The sequence below is a fragment of the Apaloderma vittatum genome, unplaced genomic scaffold (assembly GCF_000703405.1).
Source record: "Apaloderma vittatum isolate BGI_N311 unplaced genomic scaffold, ASM70340v1 scaffold40663, whole genome shotgun sequence".
In the NCBI taxonomy this organism is placed as follows: Eukaryota; Metazoa; Chordata; class Aves; order Trogoniformes; family Trogonidae; genus Apaloderma; species Apaloderma vittatum.
The window spans coordinates 59627-83265 of record NW_009709469.1 but is presented as its reverse complement, the minus strand read 5'-3'; the positions used below and the strand labels follow the sequence as shown (position 1 = coordinate 83265).

The following is a 23639-nucleotide window of genomic DNA, read 5'->3' as shown; positions in this document are numbered from 1 at the left end:
GTCCGATGGGCACAGCGGGGACGTGACGCCCCTGACCGCTGTCCTATGGGCTCTGTCCGTGCAGGAGATTACACCGACTTCTACTCCTCCCGCCAGCACGCCACAAACCTTGGGATCATGTTCAGGGGCAAGGAGAACGCTTTGATGGACAACTGGTGGGTAGCTCAGGTTTTTCTCTGGTGGGGCATTATTTTGCATGCTTCTCTGTACGTGTGTGTATGTGTGTTTAATATCTGAGTAGAGTTTCGCCAAAATACTGATTTCAGTTCGTAGCAGGTGAGGAGCTGCGCTGCCGAGAGTTCAGCAGCAGAACTGAAAACGACTTTTCCCCAGCCTTAAAGTCTGCCCTGCATGTCATTGGAGCAGCCACTCTGGTTGCAGTGCAGACCTGTGCCTCGGGCACAGATTACCTACGAAATTGGTCTTTGCTGAGTGACAAGAACACAGGATTTAAGCTCCAAGGAACTAATCGGAGCAGTGACATACAAGTGCACTAACACAGTCACATTATAGTTAGTTCACATCTCTATCTCAGAGCAAGTAAAGTGCAAATGTCCATGCCCATTTACACAGAGCTCTCTCCTCCTACCTCTCCCCGCTGTGGTGCTTCTACCCTGAAAATCTGCTCTGGATGGCGATGGCTGCACAGCTAACCTGTGCTCTGTGATGCTCTTTCACAAGGCTGCACTTACCTGTCGGTTATCACGGCCGGGCATCATCCGTTGTGGTGTCTGGGACGCCCATTCGGAGACCTGTGGGGCAAATGAAACCTCACAATGGTGAGTATGTGGTTGGCTTTTAACATGACTTCTTTATATTATTATTTTTTAACAAAATTTTCTTCTACATCATAGAATAATGGTGAGTGAGGGTCTGGGATGTCATGTGTGAAGTTCAGTCTGGGGCCAGGTCAAGAGAAATCCCTGATTTAAGTCCATCTTGTGTTTCCAAACCAGGCAGCATCAGCTGCTCTGTTTTTCTCTAGTTGCTGCTTTTATTTCCCTACCTGCCTCCCTGTCATAAAATACTCTTTCTTCTACCCACAGATAAACCTCCAGTGTTTGGTGCTTGTAAGCGTCTGGATATCGAGTTAGAAATGGTAAGATGGGATTTTTTTTCCCCTGCCACTTGAAAAATATTAAAATAGAAAGAGGTGAGAAAAGGTAGGCTTAGCTTCTTCTGAAATTAATGTCTCGGAAGGTCCATTCCTGTGTTTTCCTCTGAGTAGTCTGTGCAGAAGGCAATAAAGATTTATATGGGGGAAATTTCCCTTTCTAATGAGTGGCATTAGCTCATTAAAGTGGTTTGCTAATACATCTTTCAGGCTGGAAAGACCTCATCTGGCCAAATCTGAGCACTGGTGCAGCAGTCTGGAAGCAGGCAGGCATAATTCTTTTTATCAGACACCACAGCCTGTTACCTGGTTAGCAGTTACCTCTGCACTGCAGCCAGGGTCTTTTAACGGGCTCTGGGAATTTTGGAATTACAGGGTGGCTGTGCCTTGAGTCTAGAGCAGAGGAAGCCGTGAGTTCTTGGGAGTGCAATCCAAACTCCTCCTCCTTCTGACTGGAAAGATGAAAACAGTGTTGTAAGAAAACATCCTTGGAAGGTGCATCTTTCTGTGCCTTAGTGTGGTCCAGAAGGGAGAGTTTCATAGGGTTGTTCGTTACGATTTATACGATTTAGATAACACATATATAATTTATTCCCCATAACTCCCCTTTTTAAAAAAAAGGAGAAAAACTATAATATTAAGGGAAATGGTACTAAAAATGAACTGAAAGCCTTTAATGCCATATACTTTTCAGATGATTGCTATAAAGTGGGAGGCGGTCCCCTGAGGTGGGATACCCAAAGCGCTGCCATTCCTCTGCTTTGCGGTCACTGGCAGCTGTGAGAGCAGATTTAAACCGATGAAGGAGTTGGAATTAAAAACTTCCATATTGTCAGCAAAAAGAGACAGCGGAGATTCCCTGTGGAATTCACCGCTCCATGCTCACGCTGTACATTTTCTAAGGGAGCAAGTGCAGGCACCCAGTTCCTGACCTGTTTTACCCGGAGGGTGCATTTCTCTCACCTGCCTCCTCTTCCCCAGTGCTATGACGGGCTCCAGCTGTGTTCAGCATCCCCTCAGATGACCTCAGACTCCTTCCTCTTCACTGTCTGCAGCAAACAGAGTCACTTCAGTGGGCAAAGCTGTTCTGCATCTAGTTTGTAATTAGAAGGGAACATTTTTTGCTCCTGTGTTTTCACAACACCATGCCCTTGTTTAATGCCTGTCCCTTAGCAACACAGTGCTCTTAAGTATTTCAAGCCTGCCAGCTTCACAGAGGGGAAGAAAGATGAAGAAGGCCTTGTTTTTTGTCTAATTGTGTGCTGGAAATGATGCAAAATCTCATCCTGTCCGTCCTCTTACTGCTCATGCACATAACCCTCTGTGCGGTCAAGATTTTTAGTTTCAAAGGCTTACTTAATCATATTTTGCTTTTTAATTTCAGGCATTCTTTGTGGGTCCTGGAAACAAGTGTGGGGAGCCGATTCCTATCAGCAGAGCTCAGGAGCACATCTTTGGGATGGTTCTGATGAATGACTGGAGCGGTAACCAGTGCTGCGGGAGTCTGCCTGGAGAGGGGGTTAAAGCGTCACGGGAAACCTTAGATAGCAATAAATTATATATTTTAGTGGTAGAATAGTGGTTATTGAAACCACTGGGTATGGTTGAAAGGGATGAAGAGGAAATGCTGTCTTCATTTCTCTCAATCCAACTTTGATCAATCCATAGAACCAGAAATTGCTGCCTAGCAAAGATTTATTTACTTATGAAAGAGCCAGTATCAGTCCAGTTTCTTCTGGGTAGTCCCAAGGATGGTGATTCTGACAGAGGAGTGATTGCAGTGTCAGGAGTAGGAGGAGGATTTGGCAGTCACAAATCAGTCTTTGCATAGATTTCACGGGTTGAAATCAGCCCTCCAACTGGCACAGACCATTAGCTGGGTGTAAAAGCATTGATGGGACTGGGTATAAAAATACTGATTATATGGGGATAGCATGATTTGTTTTAATTATTGCTGACTTTTCTTCCTAATCTGGCTATTTAAGAAAAATGGTTCAAGGGTGTGAAGGGGCTAGATTTAAATTAGGATTTGGGCACAATGTCTAGAAAAGGGTGGTGATTACATTTTCAATCCGTGTTATTCTTTCGCAGGTGTGATGGCTGCACCACTCCTAGGACATGTTTAACAGCATTGCTTTGAATTTTCTCTTTCTAGCCCGTGACATCCAGAAATGGGAATATGTTCCTCTGGGTCCATTCCTAGGCAAGAACTTTGGCACAACCATCTCTCCTTGGGTTGTTACCATGGAAGCTCTCATGCCATTTGTGTTGCCAAACCCTGTCCAGGTTAGCAAGAGAAAGGGTTGAAATAAAGGGAAAGCAGCGCTAGAAAAATCTCAGCAGAACTGGGAGGTCCCATCGGTAGAAATCACTGAGCTGTATCAATAGAGTGTAGAAGCATGATCCTGCTTCCAAACATATGAAGGCACCCTGGGCCCTCTGAGTTCGACTGCTCGTCGATGTCACTGGTGTTGGCACATGGTGCCCAGAGCTGTTGTTCTGCCTGCTCAAGCAGGGCAGGAAAGTAATCTCCTTTAAAACACCTGGAAAGTGAACTGATCAGAGAGCTTCTTGTTGGCGTCTGGTAGCACTTGGCGTCCAGCAAGCAATGGAAAGAGGGTGGACTCAAGCCAGAACACTGTTCAAGCATTTCCAGTTGTCTGCATTATGTAGATGTTTGGTTAAAATTGAAAAAGATAATAAAGAGTCTTGCAGAGAACTCACCATCTTCTCTGAACAGGCACAGAGCAAAGTGTGCTATTATCACTCTCTTTGTTTTGGATTAACATCCATGGGATAATGATGGAGAGGGCCACATGCAGAAGAAGAATTTGGATTATATGAATGTCACCTCTGTTCAGAAAGATCTTTGAAAGTGTGCACATGAGAGCAAGCAAAGCCATAACGTGAGCGGTAACAACGGTGAAGTAAATGGGGTGTGCAGCACAGGCTGGTTAAACAAAAAGTCACCGGGATGGCTCGTGGAATTTTTCCTTTCTCTTTGTTTAGACTGTGATGCCTTTTATATGCTTTTAGGATCCCAAGCCACTGCCCTACCTTCAGGATAAAGAACCCTACACTTTTGACATCAAGCTCTTTGTTGATATTAAAGGTACAGCAATGCTGAGTGGGTTATAAAGCTGAAATTGCCAGCTGAGGAATGCAGAACCACCACATATTTCAGACTGTTTGCTCTTTGCTCTGCGGTCCTCGTTCTCCATCTTTGCCCAGATTGCCTCTGTTGGAGAAGGAGGCAAAGCTCTTCACGGTCCCCCTTGTCCATGCAGCAACGTGTCATGAAGGGAATGCCTCCCAGATGACCAGTTTATGCTGAGGAGGGTCCCTGTGGGCTCTGCCTGCATGGGCAAGCAGGGCATGGAAAGAACAGATGTACATGGACTTCAAATGTTAACCCAGTTCAAACCCTCAGCTCATGTCCCTGCTGACCAGTAGGTCCAGGTGTTGCTCCTCGTAGAAAAGCAGAGAGTAGGAAATGGGCAGCTTGATGCTACCCTGGTGCCATCCACACACTTATTTTCTATGAAATGCTGGCATTGGTATCAGTAGAAAATGTCACTAGTACTTTTTTCTAACTACCCATTACAAAGATAAAAGAAGTCTCTATCCATCTGTAAAATCAAAAGACTCTAACATCATTCATCTGACACAAACAAATTGCTTCTCTGTTTCTTATTTTTTATTTTCTGCAGGAGAAGGAATGAGCAAGCCAGCTACTATATGCAGATCCAATTTCAAGGTAAGACTTCGAAAATATTTTTCTTTCAAAATCTTGCTGATGCCATCAGCTCCAGCCTTAGGCAATTTCACTTGCTGATTTTTGCGTTAGCTGAAGATCAGACCTGGTATGTGTGAGTGTAGAGGTTAGAGGGGAAACAACAGAGGGTGAGGATAGTTCACCCCTGCTGAGATGGAAACATGTGAATGCTCAAGAGCTGAAGAACAGGGCAGCCCTTCCAGCTGCTCAGTTTAGGGTGCTCAGAGCATCCCAAGTTGTGTGCTCGTTAGCCAGGGAGCCCTGAGAAAGAGCAGAGGGCTTGCAGGCAAAGGGAATCACCTCTTGCTGTGCCGAGGTGCGACACACCTTCGCAGCCACAGCTGTGGAATTTAGATGCAGATTGAATGCTGCGACATGGCCTCAGGTCTGGGTCTGCCCCGGCCCCTCTGCAGGCAGCGTGCTGGCTCTGCCACCACAGGCTGGAGGGAACCAGGGGGTCTATGTACCAGCTGCAGACTTTCTCAATCAGTTTTGTGTTCACATTTGGTTCTTTGCATAGCAATTACCTTAATCAGTAAATCAGTAGTCTGCAAATCAGTAGTAAGGTGATTTTTCTATAAAGCCATGAAAATGCTGGACTTAATCATGGATTCTGGGTGAGCAGTGCTGGCCTTAAAGAGGAAAAGGGGAAATGACATCCAGATGAACAGAGAAACATTTTAAGGGACTAAATTGCATGTTAAAGTACATATTTTATATGCACGAGGCAGCTCCCGGTCATCATTTAGAAAGCAATCAGTCAGAGGCCACAATAACTACTGAGGAAGTAGTGCTAAATAACTGGTTTTAGGCTGCTGAAGGTTTCTGATTAAATAAGGAAGATTCTCTTAAGGGACAGTCCTACCAGCATCATCCCAAGAATGCAGTATGTTCTGCATAGCCTAGTGGTGTGCCAGAGAGGTTTGTCCTTCATCGCTTTAGCCTCCTCTTCCTCCAGCACATGTACTGGACCATGAAGCAGCAGCTGGTTCATCATTCGATCAACGGGTGCAACCTCAGACCTGGAGATCTCCTGGCCTCTGGCACAATCAGTGGACCCGTAAGTGTTTAAATAACAACAGTCACCGAGAACTGATCAGCAATCCAAAACCAACCGAGCAGGGCTTTGGGACTAAGCTCTCTTTGATTTGAGCAGCCATGGAAGTATCTGCAGTTTTTCCCTAGGCACTTTGGGCTGATGCTTTGGTAGCTCCAAAACTGCACAGAGAAGTGGTGGGATTTTGTTGCTATTGGTTTTCGTTTTGTTTGTTTGTTTTTTTTTTAATTTCTCCTGCACTCCTTTCCCTAAGAACTATTTTATAAAAGATGCAAATTAATTTCTGTACACAAGCACCCACATGGCCCAATATATACACTATGAAATGCAGCTTTTTTATTTCTGAGAAGAGTGTAACAGATACATGGGTATAACTTTTAATTTCTCTAATACTACATATTTGGAGCTAATTTCACAGGCTGCCTTGAACTGCCGTATGGACAGTTGCTGCAATGTATGGGTAACTTGCACTTTCTGAAACTTCAAATATACATCCTGTTCATGCTGTCTGAAGGACAGCCTCTGGGAAGTTGTTTCCAAGCTGGGATACCTGTACTTCCATTCTGAGTGTTTCCGAAATGCTTTTTGCTTCCTTCGCACCATCGTACTGCAGATTGACATTAAAGTCTTAAACATTTTCTCCAGCTTTGCTCTTCTGAAGACCAAAATGTAAACAAAAATCCCAAACGGGGCTATAGAAAAGGCCTGGATTTGTAGAAGTGCCCTCAATTGGTTTCCATTCTTGCTGTAGCAGACCCGAACTACTTTGTCAGGGTTTAGCACTGTGTTAAACACGCCAGACAGATAATGGCCACAAGCGTGACCGTTTATAGTGAGCAAGCAATTAAAATGCAAAGGCAGGAAAGCAAGGCACTGTATTAATGAATTAAACCAACAGCAAAACTCTGTTCTGTAGAGCTAATGTATTTGCATGTCTGCTTCCAGCAGCAAGCAGCTTGACAGCAGGGCGGATAGTAAAAAGCTGTTTATTTGTTTGTGAACTCCTGCTGCAGGAGCCGGGGAGCTTTGGCTCCATGCTGGAGCTGTCCTGGAACGGAACAAAAGAAATCCCTCTTGGCAGTGGACAGTCTCGTAAATTCCTGGAGGATGGAGATGAAATCATTTTGACAGGTAATGGCCAAACAGCTGCTTATGCTGCGCCAAGGACGCGTTTCCATAGATGGATCCCAGTGCCTGCAGGGAAGATGGGCTGTGCTGGACGTCCCTGCCACACAAACCCAGTCGTTTCCATCCTACCTGTCAGGAGGCAAAAGCAGGTGGATAGAAATTTCCCTGCAAGAAAAGCTTTCTGGATTAGATTATTTGCTTTACCTAAGTACTTAATGATCTTGCTATGCCTGTGCGGGAGTGCTGTGGGGACGATGGAGGTAAGTCTCCCTTTATGGGTGAAAATATACTGGGACTAGAAGCAGTTGAGGTATTGCTGCCACCACAGGCCAAGTTTGCACATGGAGCAGAGCTTGGCAAACACGGAAAGAAGTTATTCTGCAAATAATATTTCTTTTGTAACATAGGTAGACTCAAAGAAGTGTGTTGCAAATCACATATGTGGGAAACAGCGTGAAGCCTGCTAGGACAGCTGACCAGTCCCCCTCTGAAAAGGGCTGTGCTTGAGAGCTGCTTCATGCTGGGCCCTGCTTTTAATTTTCATCTCGATAAACTAAGGATTTTGTGAATTAAAATCTACCATGGTGCTTTGTGATACAAATCTCCCTCCTACTTCTTTTTAATCCGAAGACTGCTGCAAAACAAACCTATTTTTTCCTTCCCTCTCATCTTGTCAACCCCTTTATGGCTTTGAGGTGGGAAATATTTGGCAAGAACAGGCATGAGAAACTTTTGATTCAAGCCTTTGTTTATCTTTGCTATGTCACCTACTGAATTTTAGTGAGTATCTTATGGGATGTTGTGCATCATCAGATGAGACCCAGCCAGTGCCACGCCTGGCTCTGAGTAACTCCGTCATGCTGATGTGATCAGAGATAGCCTGCACAGAGAGCAAAACAACTCAGGCTATGAGAAAACACTTAAACATGTGATTTAGGGCAGAGAAAATGTGAGTGACTAACCCCTATGCAGTAGCCTGAAGAACACGATAGTGTGATGCTAGTATGTCTTCACATACCTCTGCCTGCTTAATCCAGCCAGGATGTTATTTCAAAATAGTCTAAAATTTTTAATTTTTTTCAGAAAGCTTTTTAAGAAAAATGAAAAGAAATTCTGTGATGAAAAAAAACAACCAGAAGGTGTACCCCAGTCTCCCAGTAATGGCTCTATATGCTGCAGTTTGGGTAGTTCTGCAGCCAGAGCCGTGTTTCTGTGAGGTGCTGCCAGAACTGAGACAACTGGAGACTGAGATGTGCTGGAGAGAGCCATAGATGATGAAACCAAGGAGTCCCCAATACCTCTGACATCCTTCAGCCTCCCAACAACCCAGCGATACTCATGCTGCGACGTGTCGGCATCTGATGCTGCTCTCCATGGCCTTCCTTCCACATTCAGTGCAGAGAGGCACTCCTGCAGTGATTCAGAGAACAACATTGCCCTCCAGAGTTGCAGATCTCCCTTCAGTAACTATAGCAGGAGCCCTACATTAGGGTACAGTTAGGTGTTATGAACACCCGTTGTGGGTTACATGCTGAGATCCTTATTGGCAACAGGCACCTTGCAGCTAGGGAGCTACTGGCACAAGCTGGCCAGCTGAGAGAAAAATGGGGCTAGACCATCACCCGTGGTGTTCTTCATGCCCCCCAAAGCTGTGTTACTTAAATAAATACTTGAAATCCTGAATGTCTTTAAAGATGGCACGATGGCATTGTTGTTAACCTGGATGAAGGCCCCGTTGTCCCAGTGGGACCTGTTCGTGTTCCGCGGTCTGCTGGGCTGTTTTACACTAGCAACAGTTTGTGGTTGAAATGATCAGGGCATCGTGTCATTCTTGAGAGCCAGGTGCTGCCAGGGCTGTCTGCTGGCACAGTTTGGGATCTGCTTCACTTGAGCGGTGTATGGCAGGTCCAGTGCCTTAAGGCACCCCTGAGGCAGGACTAGTGCCATTGCATCCTCTCCCAAGGCAGTGCCGTTAGCTCTTGCCAACTGCGCAACCCATAATTTCTAGTCTGCTATTTCAGCTTCGTGTTCTCACTTTCCTTGTGGGAGCTGTTTCAGAGCCCTAACGCGTAAAACGAAAGAAATAGGTTTTTTCCAAGAAGCACGTCTCGGAGAGGGAGCGTTACAAGGGGGTGGTTGCTGATGGTGTGCTGCAGCCGCCGGCTGCAAAAATCTCCTTGTGGTTCCTTGGCACTGCGCTCAGGCCACTGCCGCTGGCGACACAGAGCTTGCTTTGTTAAACGTCCTGCTCCTTGGTACTGCTCTAAATCGTAGCTGACAGTGGGGTTAACTAAACTGGACTGAAATAATAAGCCGGCGCTCAAAGGAAAGCTGGCAATGAAGCCTAATGAGATAAATGGAAACTGAGCTGAGCCTTAAAGCAAGTGTCTTATTCAAGTATTGCTTACGGATGAGGATTTCCCGGCAGATGCCAGGGTGGTGTCTGTGGGCAGGCTGTTACACAAGCACTTGTAGACACTGCTGTCCTTGGGAAAACTTTATTTCAGCCTGGCTGTGAGAGCTGCGCTGTGGGTTAGAGCTGGCAGGGTCTGTCTTCAGCCTGCAATAACTTTGGCTGCCCTGCAGCCCGAGCCCACCCACTCCCCTCTTCCTCGGAGGAGGTTTCCAGTGATCCATGCTATGGGTGAGAGTTATGGTTAAGGTCTGTTCCCTTTAGCTCCCTCTTGGCTTCTATAGGACAGCTGGCTTTTATTATGTGCAAGGAAGATGATGTATTCCATCATTTTAGGAAAATCCATCTCCAACTATGAAATCAGTCCTTAAAATACAGCATATGCCACTTGTGTCCTTCCTTTAATCAGTGGTTGTAGTGGAGAGGTACAGTAGGTCTCCTCAGCTGTTTTTTCCCAGAATAGTTTTCCCAGATGGGCCAGAAGTCCCTGGCTGTGTCTCCTCCCCTCCTTCATCTGCAGCTTTGCTAAAGGCTGCTGTCTGTGGAGCAGCTTGGCTGGCCCGTGGCAGCCAAAAGCGCTGCGGCAGCTCTGTCCTAATGTCATCTCTCCCATCGTGCGGGAGTGAGGAGAGATTGACTCATCCTGTAGTTTGAGATGTTGTCACAGGCCGGCAACTTCAGCAGCAGTCAGCAGACTTTCAGTGCCTGTTTATATAACAGAGGATAAATGAATATTTTGAGTTAGATACAGAGTTTCTCATGGAATTAAATTACCTGGATTTAGTGAGCGAAAGCGATTCTGCAAGGGTAGGTCATGCTGTTTGAGGGGGTTTAATGATCCTCTTTCTGGCTATAAGCATCCTGATGTCCCAAGAGCCGTCTTAATGCTGCAGAAGAAGAATCCAGATTTACTTTCTTAATTGCAAGGCTGGGCCAGGCTGCGAATCAGCTTGCCAGTTAGATTGATGCTGCTGCAGGTTAGGTTTGAAAACAAAAATATTGCACGTTATTTGCCCTTTGATCCATTCACTGAACTTGTGTATTGCTGTGTTGTACTTCTTTTTTCTTTTTTTTTCTATTCCTGGGCTACTCGAACTTTTCCAGATGTTCTTTTTTTCTACCTCTCATTGTGTTTATGAAATGTTTCCACTTGTTTTTGATCTTTTTATGCCTTTATTCACTTTTATTCCTGGCAAAATCCTGCTGTCCTTACTGAACAAGCTCTCTGTTGTTTCCTGGCCCTAGGTTACTGCCAGGGCAACGGCTTCCGTGTGGGATTCGGCCAGTGCTCAGGGAAAATCCTTCCAGCCCTGTCAAATCCATGATGACTGGAGCAAGGTGACATCTGAGGAGGAGGATCTCTACCCCCACCTCTAAGAGTCGTGCTGCTTTCTGCAGATTTATTATTTTTATATGAGTGATTGGAATCTTATTATTTTTAATTTCCAATAAATATCTTAAAGATGAATGTGGCTCTGTGGTGTGATAAGAAAAATATTTTAGTGCTAACTTAAAATTCTCTGAGTGATTGACATGGAAAGTGAGATTCTTAACTCTTCTACTATATTAATTTTTTTTCATAATTATAAAAAGAGGCTTTCAAGTAAACTTAAATATTCAGAGTACTAGGCTGATGATAACAGCAGAGATTGCATGCTGACTACTTTTTTTCACAGTGTTAATGTGCTTGAGGTAAAAACCCGAAGGCAGGTTGCATATGGATGCTAAAAACTTGAAGAGCATCTTGAGTGAAAGAGACTATGCCCTAAACTAATTTGTAGCAAAGCAATTTGCAAATGTGATAATCAATACAACTGAAAGCAACAGGAGAGCAGAACAAAAAAGTAAGAGGCAAACTAACAACCTTTTACAACAGTGAAACCAGAAACTGTACTGTACAGAACTGCACAACAGTACAACAGTATAACAAACACCTAATGATGGCCAAGAAAGCTCAGCACTAAACTCTTGTATCTTAGAAAGAAAATCCTGGCAGGTGTTGGGAGTTGAGCCCTTACACTGCGTCACTGATGGGCTCCTGCAAACCAACCCCAGCAGCCTCCAGTTGCCGCCCTCCCCGTGCCCAGGTTGCCCCGAATCCTCCCGCCCTTACACAAGCAGAGACAACTCTTCGTGGCCTAGAACAAAGATGGATGGGAGCCAGTGCTGGGGCACCCGTCAAAAGACAGCATGGAGATACTTCGTGCATCTTGCCCTGGGTTTAGAGAAGGGAATTCTCCATTTCTTTCCTCCTGTGCACCAGCTTTCCTGGAGTCAAGAAAGGAGGGTGAACTTCATGGTTGGAGTGATCCCCACTCATGGCATCCTCACTGATGGCAGTCACACGTTGCCACCTAACAGGGGCTGCTTTTAGAGGACACCGAGGAGATGGAGCCCTTCTCGCACTCCTAAAAGCCATCTCTTGTCATGGCACCCCCTTGCAGCAGGCAGTAAACAAAGCCACATGCCACTTTTCTCAAGTGTAAAGGGCATCTGCCGTCTCCCGTTGGTCTACAAATCAATTTAACTCTATGGCCAAGTGCCAAATCACATCAATTAAAGGGTATTACTGACTGAAGGAGCTCAGGAGACCGGATAATGAACTCTGGTACTGTTCATGGGGAACTTGTTAAATATTTGCTTGGTCCTCAAAGTGAAGAGCCTGATGAGGCTGCTGGCTTCGTGCAGTGACAGCAGGGTGAGAGCGTGGGCTGCTGCTTTCCTGGGGCTGCCCCCATTCCTCCTCCCCAGGTCTGCCAGGTAGTTTTTCTGGTGTGGGCCATCTGGGTATTTGGTGTTATCCTGGGATGCACTTGGTGCTGATTGGGAATGTGACCCTCTTGGCCATGCAGGAGAGAAAAATGAGTTTGAAGCGAAGATTAATGGAAAAATGTGGCACTGCAGATAAATCACTGCTAATGGGGCATGTTCACTTAAATGGGCTCTCTTCCAGTGTGCGATAATAATAGTCCTTTTAAAGAATGATGCTTGGAGGAACATCCCTGAATCAATTTAAATTTTTAGCCTAAGACATTCCACTATCACCAGGAGGGACAGCCTGGTCAGGAAAGCAGTGGTTCATTGTGGTTTATCAAGGAAAAGCTATTTCCCCTTTCAGGTTATTGTGGAAACTCAGAGCCGAACTAATAAGCAGGTATTTATTTAATGTACTCTGACTTGGTTTTTAATTTTTAGTATGCTTTGTGCTCTCTTTTGACCTCGAAGTACAACCACAAGTTGACACCTTCCCCCTTGGATTTAGAAATAACTCGTGAGGTCCCTCTGAGCACAGCCTGGCTTTACTCCTGGCAGCAGCAGGAAGGCACTGAAAGCATTTATCCAGTGGAGAAATTTCTCTGCAGAAGTAACATCCATGTTGCACCTTGTCGTATCTGATGTGTTGGGAGCGTAACGTCTGAGGAGAGGGTTGCACTGGCAGAGAGATGAGAGCTGTGGTCAAGACAGCATGTCATTAGTCATGGGTTTTGACCTTGGTAAGAGAGGTTTTGCAGCCAGGAAGGACTGTGGCATCAATGCTTTCTTGATGCAGAAATACTTAAAGAAACTGTTCAATCCATAGCGCTTTCCCTTAGCTTTGTGCAAGGTAAAGGTGAGACCTGTACATGGGCAAAGAGCCTCTCCCAAAGAGCCAATCTGATCCTGCAATTGCTGCCAACAAGTGGAAATTGGGCTCCTTGCTCGGACAGGCAGGAAGGTCAGTGGTGCTGAGAGCCCAGCTGCAAACCAAACCCTGGCACGATGGAGCCACCCAGCCACAAATTCCCCCACGCTGGCTCCTGACCCAGGCTGCCACCCACAGCCCCAGCCCTGAGGGAGGAAGGTGGCTGCATCTGTGGTGGCCACGCTTTCAATGCTGGGGATGGGTGGGAGGTGGTAAGGTCTACTCGGTGACCCCAAGGTGACAGAGCTGAGCTTCTTTAGCTTGGGGACGTCTGGAGAAGTCCCAGGTTGCCAGAAGGTGAATATTTTCTGGAAAGGAGCTCAAACACATCTCTGAGAACAGGTTTCAGAGGTGAGCTGGAGAAAGTCCAAAAACCTCAACCAGGACAGAGCTTGGAGACATCTGCTGCCCGCTGCCTGGATGGGGGCCAAAAAGCTAGGAGATGCTAAAAAAGGACAGGAGCTTTTAATGTCCAAGGCCACTGTCTTTTCACCCCCAGGAGAAAGTCCTGGGCTTCATGCAGGTGGGCACTGTGAAGAAAGGGGGCCCGTAACTGGGCTGGCACAGTGAGCCCAGAGCCACCACTGCTGATGGTCCTCCCTGGCAGGGTACCCTGTGTCAAGGGGCAAAGAAAGGGCATGTCTGCATTGCAGTGTGCAGTGCTCTCCTTAAAATAGCGTCAGTCTGGCTTAGGACTAGCAGCAGCACCCACTGCCTGGGGAGGCAGCAGCCTCCAATACAAGTTTTGGGAAATACCCAGGTGTTCTGGGCACCTCCCTCTTGCTCCACCTCCACTGGGGCAGCTGTGACCACTTCGCACCTGTGGCATTTAAATTGAAGGTCATGGGAGGGGAGCGTATTTCGTGGAGCTGAGCAGGGGGGGAAAGAGAAGGCTCTTAAGTCAGGAGGCTGCTTGTCGTTCAGCGTGTAGACCTAATGCTTAGAAAAGTTCGGGTTTTTTTGAAGTGCTATTTCAATTGGGTTGACCCTCTCTACAAAGACTTTCTGTTTCTGGAAGTTTTTGCTGCAATTGGGTTTGAGCTCTCTGCTTCTAGAGGTTACTAACTTAAATTTGATTTAAATCTGTTTTCCTTAGTTTGCTTGTAACCTGGCTTCCAGCAAAAACGAAAAAGGAAAAAAAAAATCAGATGCAGAGCACTTCTTCCTTTGCTCTGTCATAGCCCTAGGTTTATGACCTGTGTGTCAGAGAAGAAATTCCTCCTTGCATCTTCAGAACCCAGATTCATGCAGCATTGAGTGGGAAGGCAGATCCTGCTTTCTTGACTGGAGGAAATGAAAATGTGCATCTAAATGGAAACCATAGCTCTTATGTTTGCCTGGAGCATCCTTCTTGCTGGCCAAGTGTTTCACGCTCAGCGGAGATCAGCAGTTCCCAGTAGTGACCTGTGCTGGAGCACAGCAATCCTGGGGGTGAGTAATGCCTAGATGTTGCCTGAAAGGTCTTGGAGGGGTACGGGAGGTGCTTCTGTGTTGTACTGCCTTGTCACAGAGTGGTTGTAAATGCAGTGATTCATATTGCCTGGTAATATTTTGTCTGGTTTTGTTGTTTTGCTGGTGAGAGAACTAAGGGCAGCCTCTGTTTGATACTGTTTGAGATGCCTTTTCTTGTAGATCAAAGCATCATCTGGCTGGTGTGTAATGAAAAAGTTGGGTGTAATTTATAATAGTGCTGTTGGTATAATTAAGTGTCAAAAGAAAAGCATGGAATAACCCTAAAGCATATTTCAGAATTTAAAGGAAACAATAGATTTTCTGTGTGAAATGCTGGCATTCTTTGCCAAAAATAGTTTTCTGCAGAGATTCTAATTAGAAATAGATGCCATATTGTGGGAAAAAAACTACTAAAAAAATCAGTTTTCTTGAAAGTGTTTGGATCAGCAATAATTCCTTCATTAATCAGGCAGTAATAACTCAAAGTAAATGCTTTTTCAGTAGCTATTCAGGGTCAAGGTAGTGACTTTGTTAAGCTAGTAGGTGATACTCATGTTGGTTTTAGCTTTAAGCAGTAAGGCAGGAGGCCATTTCTCAGGCTTGATTGCTGCTTCTGTTCACGATGCCCACACAGTTTCTGCTTAGCGAGAAAGAAAAAAGATCATTTCTGGAATTTTAAAATTGATTGAAGGCTCTGGAGGTACGTGAGGGACGTGCTAAAGCATTGGCACCATGCTGCCCCTCACAAATCTGCTCTGAGCTGTTCCTCCTTCTCGTGTCCCTTCATTCCCAACAACGTCTTCACCTCAATGCTTCCTCTGTTGCATGTTTGGTTTTCTGTGGAAGTTTTAATTACAGACCTGTGCTTTTTAATTTTTACTGTTTGCTCCTTATTATCCAATTGGCAGCTGTAACAGAGCTGGCATAGACACAGTTCATGCGTAGGGGAAATGCTGCAGGAGCAGAAGTCCCTGGTGGCAGCTGAGTGCCTGGTGGGTCAGCTTGTAGGATCGGCAGCTTTGTCGATGGGTATTCAGGCATCCAGGGCAGATGTGCTTTGGGGCTCAGGATCAGCAGTTCTGCTGCCCTGCAGAGTGATGGGTGCCTTGGAGCCTGAATGGCCCAGGACCCTGCTCTAGGATTTGCCCTGGGGGCTGGGGGGTCGCCCAGCTCTGCTGCCTACTTGCCTCTACCAGGCACTTTGTTCGGAAGAGACAATATGGCTGCTGCTTGAGAAATCCAGTTAGTGTTAAATATGAAATACGTTGTGAAAAACTTTGCTTTCCTTACAGCTTCAGTACACTTAATGCAATTTTAATACATTTTTGATTGATTTCTGATTTCCCTCCAGGAACTGCCTGGCCAAGTCCCAGTACAAAACAATGGAGCTTTGTAACTAGGAAGTGTATTATTCAACATTTCTTAATGCCACTGTCTATAGAACTGAACCTTGCGAATAAGTGCAAACGGGAATCATAAACTGTGTATGGCTTTAAAAATGTATGTGTGAGCAGTGTTTTCCTCCTGGCTAGCAAGAAAGGGAGTAGTGGCTGAAGGGTATCAACTATTTTTAATGAAAACAGTTTCAAAAAAAAAGTGCAAGCACAGAAGAATGTTAACTGAAATCAAGAATTCCCGTTGCAGCATTAACACATGGTTAAAATTGGGGATTTGCTCTCTTTGATTTAAGTCAAATAACCTGAGAGGTAAAACCAGGAGACAGCTAAGACAAGTGGTTTGAAGCCTGGCAAATCTGGATTGACAAGGTCAGAGTCAGAGAGGATAAGGAAGGGGGGAAGATGAATTTAAATTTCCCAGTGTTTCAGCAGGGTTTTGACACTGTGGGCAGCTCAGCCGAAGCTATTGCAATGATGCCAGCCTTGCCAAGGGCTGGTGGAGATCCAGCACCACCACCAACAGGAGTGGGCTGAGTGTGAAGCAGCAGAGCTGGTGTATGGGTGTCGCTCCCTGGCATTGCTCTGTTGACTTTGGAGATGTAAAACTGGGGGGATGGCTGCTCCTTTGGAATGACTTTTTGCCCTCCCAGTAATTCCCATTGCACATGCAGGTCATGGTATCACTGTTACCCTCGGGTCTTTTTGGGTGGAGAAACTAGAGGCTTTGTAGGCTTAGTTATTGCTGAGCGTTAGTTGGGGACTGGATGCAAGTGACAGGTAGCACAGGGGACTAGCATCAGTCTGGCTCCACAGAAGTTCAATTTGTGACTGTCTTGAAAAGTCACTGCCTTCATCTCTCATAAACTGTTCTTTCTGGAACACCAGCTTCTAAAGTGAACCACTTAAATACCTGAGACCTGCCGTCCTCACCACCTTCCTTGTGTGTGCCATGGAGAGTGCTGGAGTCTGAGCACAGCATTCTCCCTAAGTTCTGTGTTGACTTGAGCTGAGCTCTAGTAACATGGGTTGAAGCTACCTGCTGAGACCTGTAATGAGCCATTGAGCTGGTGACACCTTTGGATGGCACAGGCTGCAGCAGCGTTGCTCATGTGGCTCCCTGGCTAGCGTCAGCCCCTGTTTCTTCTAAAAAAACCTCCAAGGTGTCTGTCCAAATTCAGCTGCTGCTGGCTTCAGTTCAGGTCTACTCTTACATTAGCTATAGTAGCTCCCCTGAAAACAGCATGAGACTCTGGCTTCTGCTTCTGGCTAGGAGAGAGTTAATGTTTTATCAGTGGGATTTTTTCTTTGTGGCAAACTGGGTTTCAGAGGACTTAACTGCAGGGACAAGCAGATATATAAAGCATCCAGCTTTCACGCAAAAGTGTCTTTTTACTTGATGAAAGAATTTGTGATTTGTCTCCTCATCTTTTTCAAGAGGAGGAGTTCCCTGGGTGCTTTTTGCTCAGCATATCCCATACTCTGTGGCTTCTTCAAAGAGATTCCACAGATGCTTCACACTCTTTATTTTCAGTTGCTTAGCAGGAGGGTTTCCAGTTTCAGTGGCCTTATTTCTTTTAGTATGCAATTTGTTACGGCTAATGAATTGCTGAAATGCAGCATGCTGCAGTCCCCTGCGGAACTGAAGCCCAGCTCAGTGCTCTTCCTGACCGAGGGAGAAACCTGAAATAGCTGCTCTGGAGGGGCTGAGGGATTGTGACCTTTCACAGCAACACTTGGAGCTCCATCAGCTCTGTCCTGAGCTCCTGAGAGTCTGTTGTGTTGTTACTACAGGGGGAGCAGTTCTCGGCTCCTGTCCTCCAAGGAGGGCTGTCAGGAATGTATATATTTCTTGAAAATCAAGTTGTTGTGTTCTGGGTGTGTTTTAAGAGGTCCTGGCATCTAGAAGTGAACAACAACAGAGACAAGAAGTTTTTCCATGTTGAAGCTGTTTATTGTGTTAAATACATTTGCAGCAAATTTGAATTATTTCCTCTGAGTGCAATTGCTGGTAGTATGGCATAATGATTAAAAAAAGAATCAAAACTAGCAGAGGCACTTGTTGCATGCAGCTGAAATTACTACCAAGCCCAGAGACAGAGCCCCTGCTGACACAGACCTCCCACCAGCCGTGAGCGCAGATTTGCCGTCAAGGCTCACACGGTCAGCTTTGGGCGGGAGCGGCAGTGACGCACCTTGGGTGGGCAAGTCACAAATCTGAATGCAAGGAGGATAAAACTTCTGCTTTCGGCATGATGTTCAGTATTGCTTTTGGCTCAAGAATGGTGAGGTTATGTGATTGTAACCGGTACAGGAACGTAAAAATTAGAATGCATTTACATTATCTATATAAAACCAATCATATTGACCTTTAAACAGTCATGTGAAAAGATTGGACGTGAACATGTAGATGTTTATGAAGACCTTTTCTGTCGACAGAAGGATAGACTTGATAGGCTATGCCAGGAAGAAAAGTGCCTTTTTATTAGAAAACAGAGGTACTTATAGGGGTCTTTCTGTTAGGATTTTCAGGAAAATCCAGAAAACTATTTGTACAGCTGGACAAACAGAGAAAAAAAAAAAAGGCAGACATTTTCACAAAGCCAACTTGTTAATTTGCTTCCCCAACATTCATCATCCTCTGTTCTCACTCAGGCTTTGCTCCTGCAAGGACTGTGTGTTGCTGTCCATGCCCTGCCAAGGACACAGCACACGACTGACCCTGGTCTCTGTGTAGGCAGGCAGCCTGCTCAGAGGCTTAAACTTAAGCACGTGCGTAAGTCCTTAGCTGAACAGGGGCTTAACGGTGACGCATGACAAAGCCGAAGGGTTCTGCATGCAGATAAACATCGGATGGAGTATTGGCATTGGGAGGCATGATGACAAGCTCTGTTCTTGCTCTGCATCAGCTGTGAACACAACCAGGTCACCTGCAAACTGGAAGTGTCTCTAGCCTGGAAATATACTTATTTTGTTTATTCTGTAAGTAGCCCCACTAGTATCAAGGTGGGATACAAGACTGAATGATGAAAAATGGATTCTCAGCTTTAGTCCCAGAAAGACAAGCAATCTGAGCTGGGGTGTTTTTTCCCATGGTGTGGATAAACACACTCGTGAATAAGGGAGACCAATGTATTTGCTCCAAGTATGGTGAGCATTAACATTCACACCTGAAAAAAAAGTCCTCATTTACTGGTGATTAGCTGCCAGAAACTGAGGCTAAATAACAGCCTGATGAGCGATCTGCAGTGAGCAATTGAAGCAGTGGAGGTATCTTGCTAGAGAATAGCAGGATTAAAGCCAATCCTCAAGTCTCCTGCCTCCTGAATGGGATCTCCTACGACATGCATACAAAAATCTCCACATAGCCTGCTATTTTGGGATGTCTGTAATCACAGTGCTGATCATCTGACATCCAGACTGTCCTCAGAAACCAGTGGCATATGTAACAAAGCCATTTGGCATGACTTAAAATACCTTGATGAAAGGCTAAATGGAGGTCTGTTCAAGTCCTCTGCCTGGGGATAACTTCCCTTGCTGTATGCTAAGATTCAGAACTTATTAGTTTCATGAAGAAGAGTTGTAAAGAAATACCTTTATTTCTGTGTCCCTATTTAAGGGACTTTCTGATATTACAAGACAGACAAAATAACATGAGGCAAGCTAACAATGTTGTATCCAATTCACCAGTGAATAGATTGAGGCACAGTAAGTGCCTTGTGTGACAGTCAAACAAATTTGTCAGAGGTGAGAATAGTAATCTACAAAGTCTATGTCTTGATTCCTTACTAAAACCTCTGGTTCAACCTTTCTCACCTGCTCTGCATCTCCTTATGGCAAGAACCTAGAGGTCAGGTAGGATGGTAAGGAAGAGGAGAAATAGTAAAACACCCTCTTGTTCTTTCGAGTCTTGTCTGCTCATGATGCTTGTTGTGCTTGCAATACCTACTCCATATTGCTTCAGCAGCTCCTTACAAACCCATAAACCAAACACCTGGTCAGCTTTGAGCAAACCTTAGAATTTGGGGAACAGAGGTGTGGGAATCCCTCAGTCCTCATTCTTCAAAAGGTAAATAATAGATTTCCCAAGCTCCTATGTTCGCCTACACCTTCTTGCATAATGGCCATCTTAATGAGTTGAAAGAAGGAAATGTACAGCTAGTCACCTTACAAATGTGTGGGGAAATTTTTTTTTCAGAGGTGCTGAATTTCTCAGAGGTAGAATGCATATTATTGTATGTGACTGTAACTGTTATACTGAGGAGTTTGAGCAACCAAGCTGGGAGCAGTGTCTCTTTGCTTATTCTCTTTGTCATTCTATTTGTGTCTCATCCTACTGAAGTGCACCTGAAACAAAAGACGAAGTTGCGTGTGGAATCACTCTGAAAACCACAGCAAGTTCTATGTAGTTGAAAGCAGTAGTGTCCAAGCTCTGCTCCATGGACTCCTCTGGTGGCTACCAAGCTCATAGCAAGTGGTCTGTCACATCTGGCTAATCCGTGGACCCGTGCAGGGCAGATATGTCTAGTTTTTGCATGAGTTGAATAGAGTGAGGTGGTGCTTACAGGGTCAACAGTAGACCATGACCCCCTTGGGAAATGTAGTCTGAGTGCTTCTGTATCCTGACTACTGGAAACAGGGCTGCAGTGGGGTAGGGAGCGTATGTGCAGAGACGAGTGAGTTGAGAATAAATCTGCTTGTGTAACCCTACTCAACAAGGGGTGCTTTAGTTCTTCTTAGTGATGCTCTGGGCCTTTTTTGAAACACAGATATAATGACTGAGGAAGATATATGAAGCAATCTCTGTCCAGCAAAGACAAAATATTCTTGTTGCTTTTCCAAATGTTGATGGTTACTCTGGATTTATGGGAGATATTGAGGGGAGGACAAACTGTGCTAGACCTAGAGTTCTGTTAGGAAAAGTCTGGAAAGTCTTGTGCTACTTGAGTTGCAATGATAAGTGTTTTCAGTAAAATAAGGGTTGCTGCATAGTATTAAACTGTGCTGCCAGAATGGCTTGCTGATATCCTGATCTGTTGAGCAAGAATCACTTACGCTATGTGCTCTTAGAGATATTGCCGTTGCCCTGCATATCTGAAAATGGCTGTTTGTGCGTTTGCCTTCCCGGAGGGAAAAGCCTCCGGGGTCGCAGCATTTTATGGCTCTGTATAGTGACGTCCTTTCAGTCATCTAGATGCTGCTCCTCCCATGTAGACGTAGGGATGGCGCTGTATGGGTCCATGATGACTTTTGCACAGCGAATAATCATCACAATCAAAAAGAGGCAGAGGAAGACGAAACATGCTAATGTCAGTCCCTTGTCCACATCAACGTACACGGGCTCTGGGGTTGGTCCCTCCATTGCTTATGCCGCTCTTCATCGGGGTTTATATTTACTCCTAACATCATCAACCACCTGGAAAACAAACACCGTGTCAGACACAAGTGATTGCTGGTCCTGGGAAACTCACAGGTAGAAATGGAAAATCTGTGATATTAGGGAATAAAAACTGCTGGAGATGTCATAGCTCAGGCAACTGAGAGCTGTGAACCGAAGAAACCTCACCTCCACCTTGATTTAGCCCATGAATGCTTCTTGCTAAAATATCAGACAATAAAGAAACGTGGTAACAAAGAAAAGAGAAACAGTGGTGAATGAACACTATCCACTTGAAATATCATCTGTTAAAAGGGTTACAGACACTGTTCTTGTCTCCCAATCATAAAAATATTTCCCCTACTCTGCTAGTGTGAAAAAGCAGACTGTTTCTATCCCAATTTTCTTCTCTGTCCAAGCATTCCCTGTCTCACACTGGCACAAAGCAAAGTGAAAATTACGCATACTTATTTTCCATAACATTTAATCTTTGGTACTCATAGGTTCTCTAGGCAGTAGAAGATTTTAGGAGCAATATAATTTTTAAATAGATGTTTTATCACTCAGAGAGGTATGGATGATTGTGGTTAATACAAGGATTATCTTATTTGATGCAAATATCTGCATAGCTGAAGGTCTCTTCTGACTGTATAATCTGAATCCATAACCAAAATGGCTTCAGCAGACATCAACTCCCTTCTGCCTCTGGATGGTTCATTAGCTGCTGACACAAACAGCTTTGTATGAGGATACTGAAGGAGAGGAACTGATCTGACTTATGGAATTGAGTCACTGGCTGGGAATGGGGAAACTTTTCCTGACATCTACTTTTGGAAGTAGAAATGTTGGTGGTTACTGCTGTAAAAAAGCAGGAATGTGGAATGTCTCTTTAAAACAACAAAGTAGTTCTCTTCAAATGCAGTTATCAGTCTGAGAACCAATCTTATCTGGAGAAGAGAGATGGGAAAGAGAAGATGGGGAACCATATGGAGAACTGAGTGAAACTTGGGTATTGAATAATCTAGTTGCTCTCTATAGACTATATTAATGCAGAGAAAAAATCCCAGGTATGGGTTTTATCTACACAGTCTGATTTGCCTGGTTACATTTCCAGTGAGCGGCTGCTGCTGCTGACACGACTGTTTCAGTAGTGATTCACATCTGGTTGGAGCCCTGTGTTCTCGCAGCATCATACTCTGCCAGCCGTGAGTGGATATCCCAGTAACTTCTGAACTCTTGTGCCCTGTGAAGCTTTCTCAGGGTGAACTGAGGACTTTTTAAAATAAAAGTTCACTGCTCCTTCTCTGTTTCAAGATTTATTCCTTTTCGAGTTGTTTTCCAATCTCACCACCTCCTAGATCCTACAAGACAAGTATAAATCAACTGGGTCCTCTAGTCTATTTTAAGCACAAGGACAGCAGATTTTATGTGTTTTTTAATTTCCTGACAGCACAGAAATTACTGCAACAGCCGCTTTTGCAGCAGGGAGATGAAAGAAGCTGGTGACCCAAAGTGAATGAAACCAAGCAAACATTGCACGTATTTACTAGTCACATCTTCAGGATGGACCAGCAAGTTTAGGGCTGTGAAGGCATCACTGAGGTGTGGGCTAAGACTTGTGATGCTCACCTGGCCTGATCAGAGTTCTGTTATTCCCAGGAGACTCTATTACTGCTCTCTTTCACCAGCCAAGAGAACTTACATGACAGCTTATAACTCCATTTTGTGAAAAAGAGTCAAGACTGTCAGCAAGGCTGAATATTAAGTGTGGATACTTTTTTTTTCTTTTGTGTAGAAAAAGAAAAAAATACCAGAACTACTGATGTAGCCTAGTTCTTCATGAATACTCTTGTGAAGGTCCAACAAGGATAGATTTGATTTTTCTGTCCTGACATTATGGCTATTGTATCTTGTGACATTATTTCATGCCAAGTTACCTCCTCCAGAATATCAGAACTACCTGGTAATTTCAATCAGTACTGATCCTTGATGAAAAACTGCATTTTCAATCAAATGTACCTTCTTCTAAAAGATGAATCATTTACTCAGAAAATGATCTGAGGTTTCAAGTAGAGATCCATCCCTTGGAGATTTTTCCCTTCAAAAGGGCATCACACAATCTCATGGGTATTGGGGTTCAAGTCCCCCATCCTTCTGCTTGCCTCTGTCCCTAGGACTGCGGCTGGACAATGTTTCCTCTGAAACACCTGAGCTGTCGTGCAGCCCCCTCTCCTGCTGCGAGGGAAA

At 44.9% G+C, this 23639-nt stretch overlaps 2 protein-coding genes across 2 annotated transcripts; one reads left to right on the top strand and one right to left on the bottom strand.

The window, feature by feature from the left end:
* Positions 1 to 64: 64 nt before the first annotated feature.
* FAH (fumarylacetoacetate hydrolase (fumarylacetoacetase)) lies at positions 65 to 10832 on the top strand (the record flags this gene model as incomplete). Its single annotated transcript, XM_009866926.1, has 10 exons — positions 65 to 155; positions 682 to 779; positions 1047 to 1099; positions 2499 to 2598; positions 3270 to 3400; positions 4151 to 4226; positions 4825 to 4871; positions 5848 to 5949; positions 6960 to 7077; positions 10733 to 10832. Coding segments are annotated over 10 exons (896 nt in total), but the record flags the coding sequence as incomplete, so codon positions are not given.
* A 10365-nt stretch (positions 10833 to 21197) lies between these two features.
* On the bottom strand, positions 21198 to 21377 carry LOC104272046 (cortexin-2-like). Its single transcript, XM_009866925.1, has one exon. The coding sequence runs from the start codon at positions 21375 to 21377 to the stop codon at positions 21198 to 21200; it is 180 nt and encodes a 59-aa protein (XP_009865227.1).
* Between the last annotated feature and the right edge of the window lie 2262 nt (positions 21378 to 23639).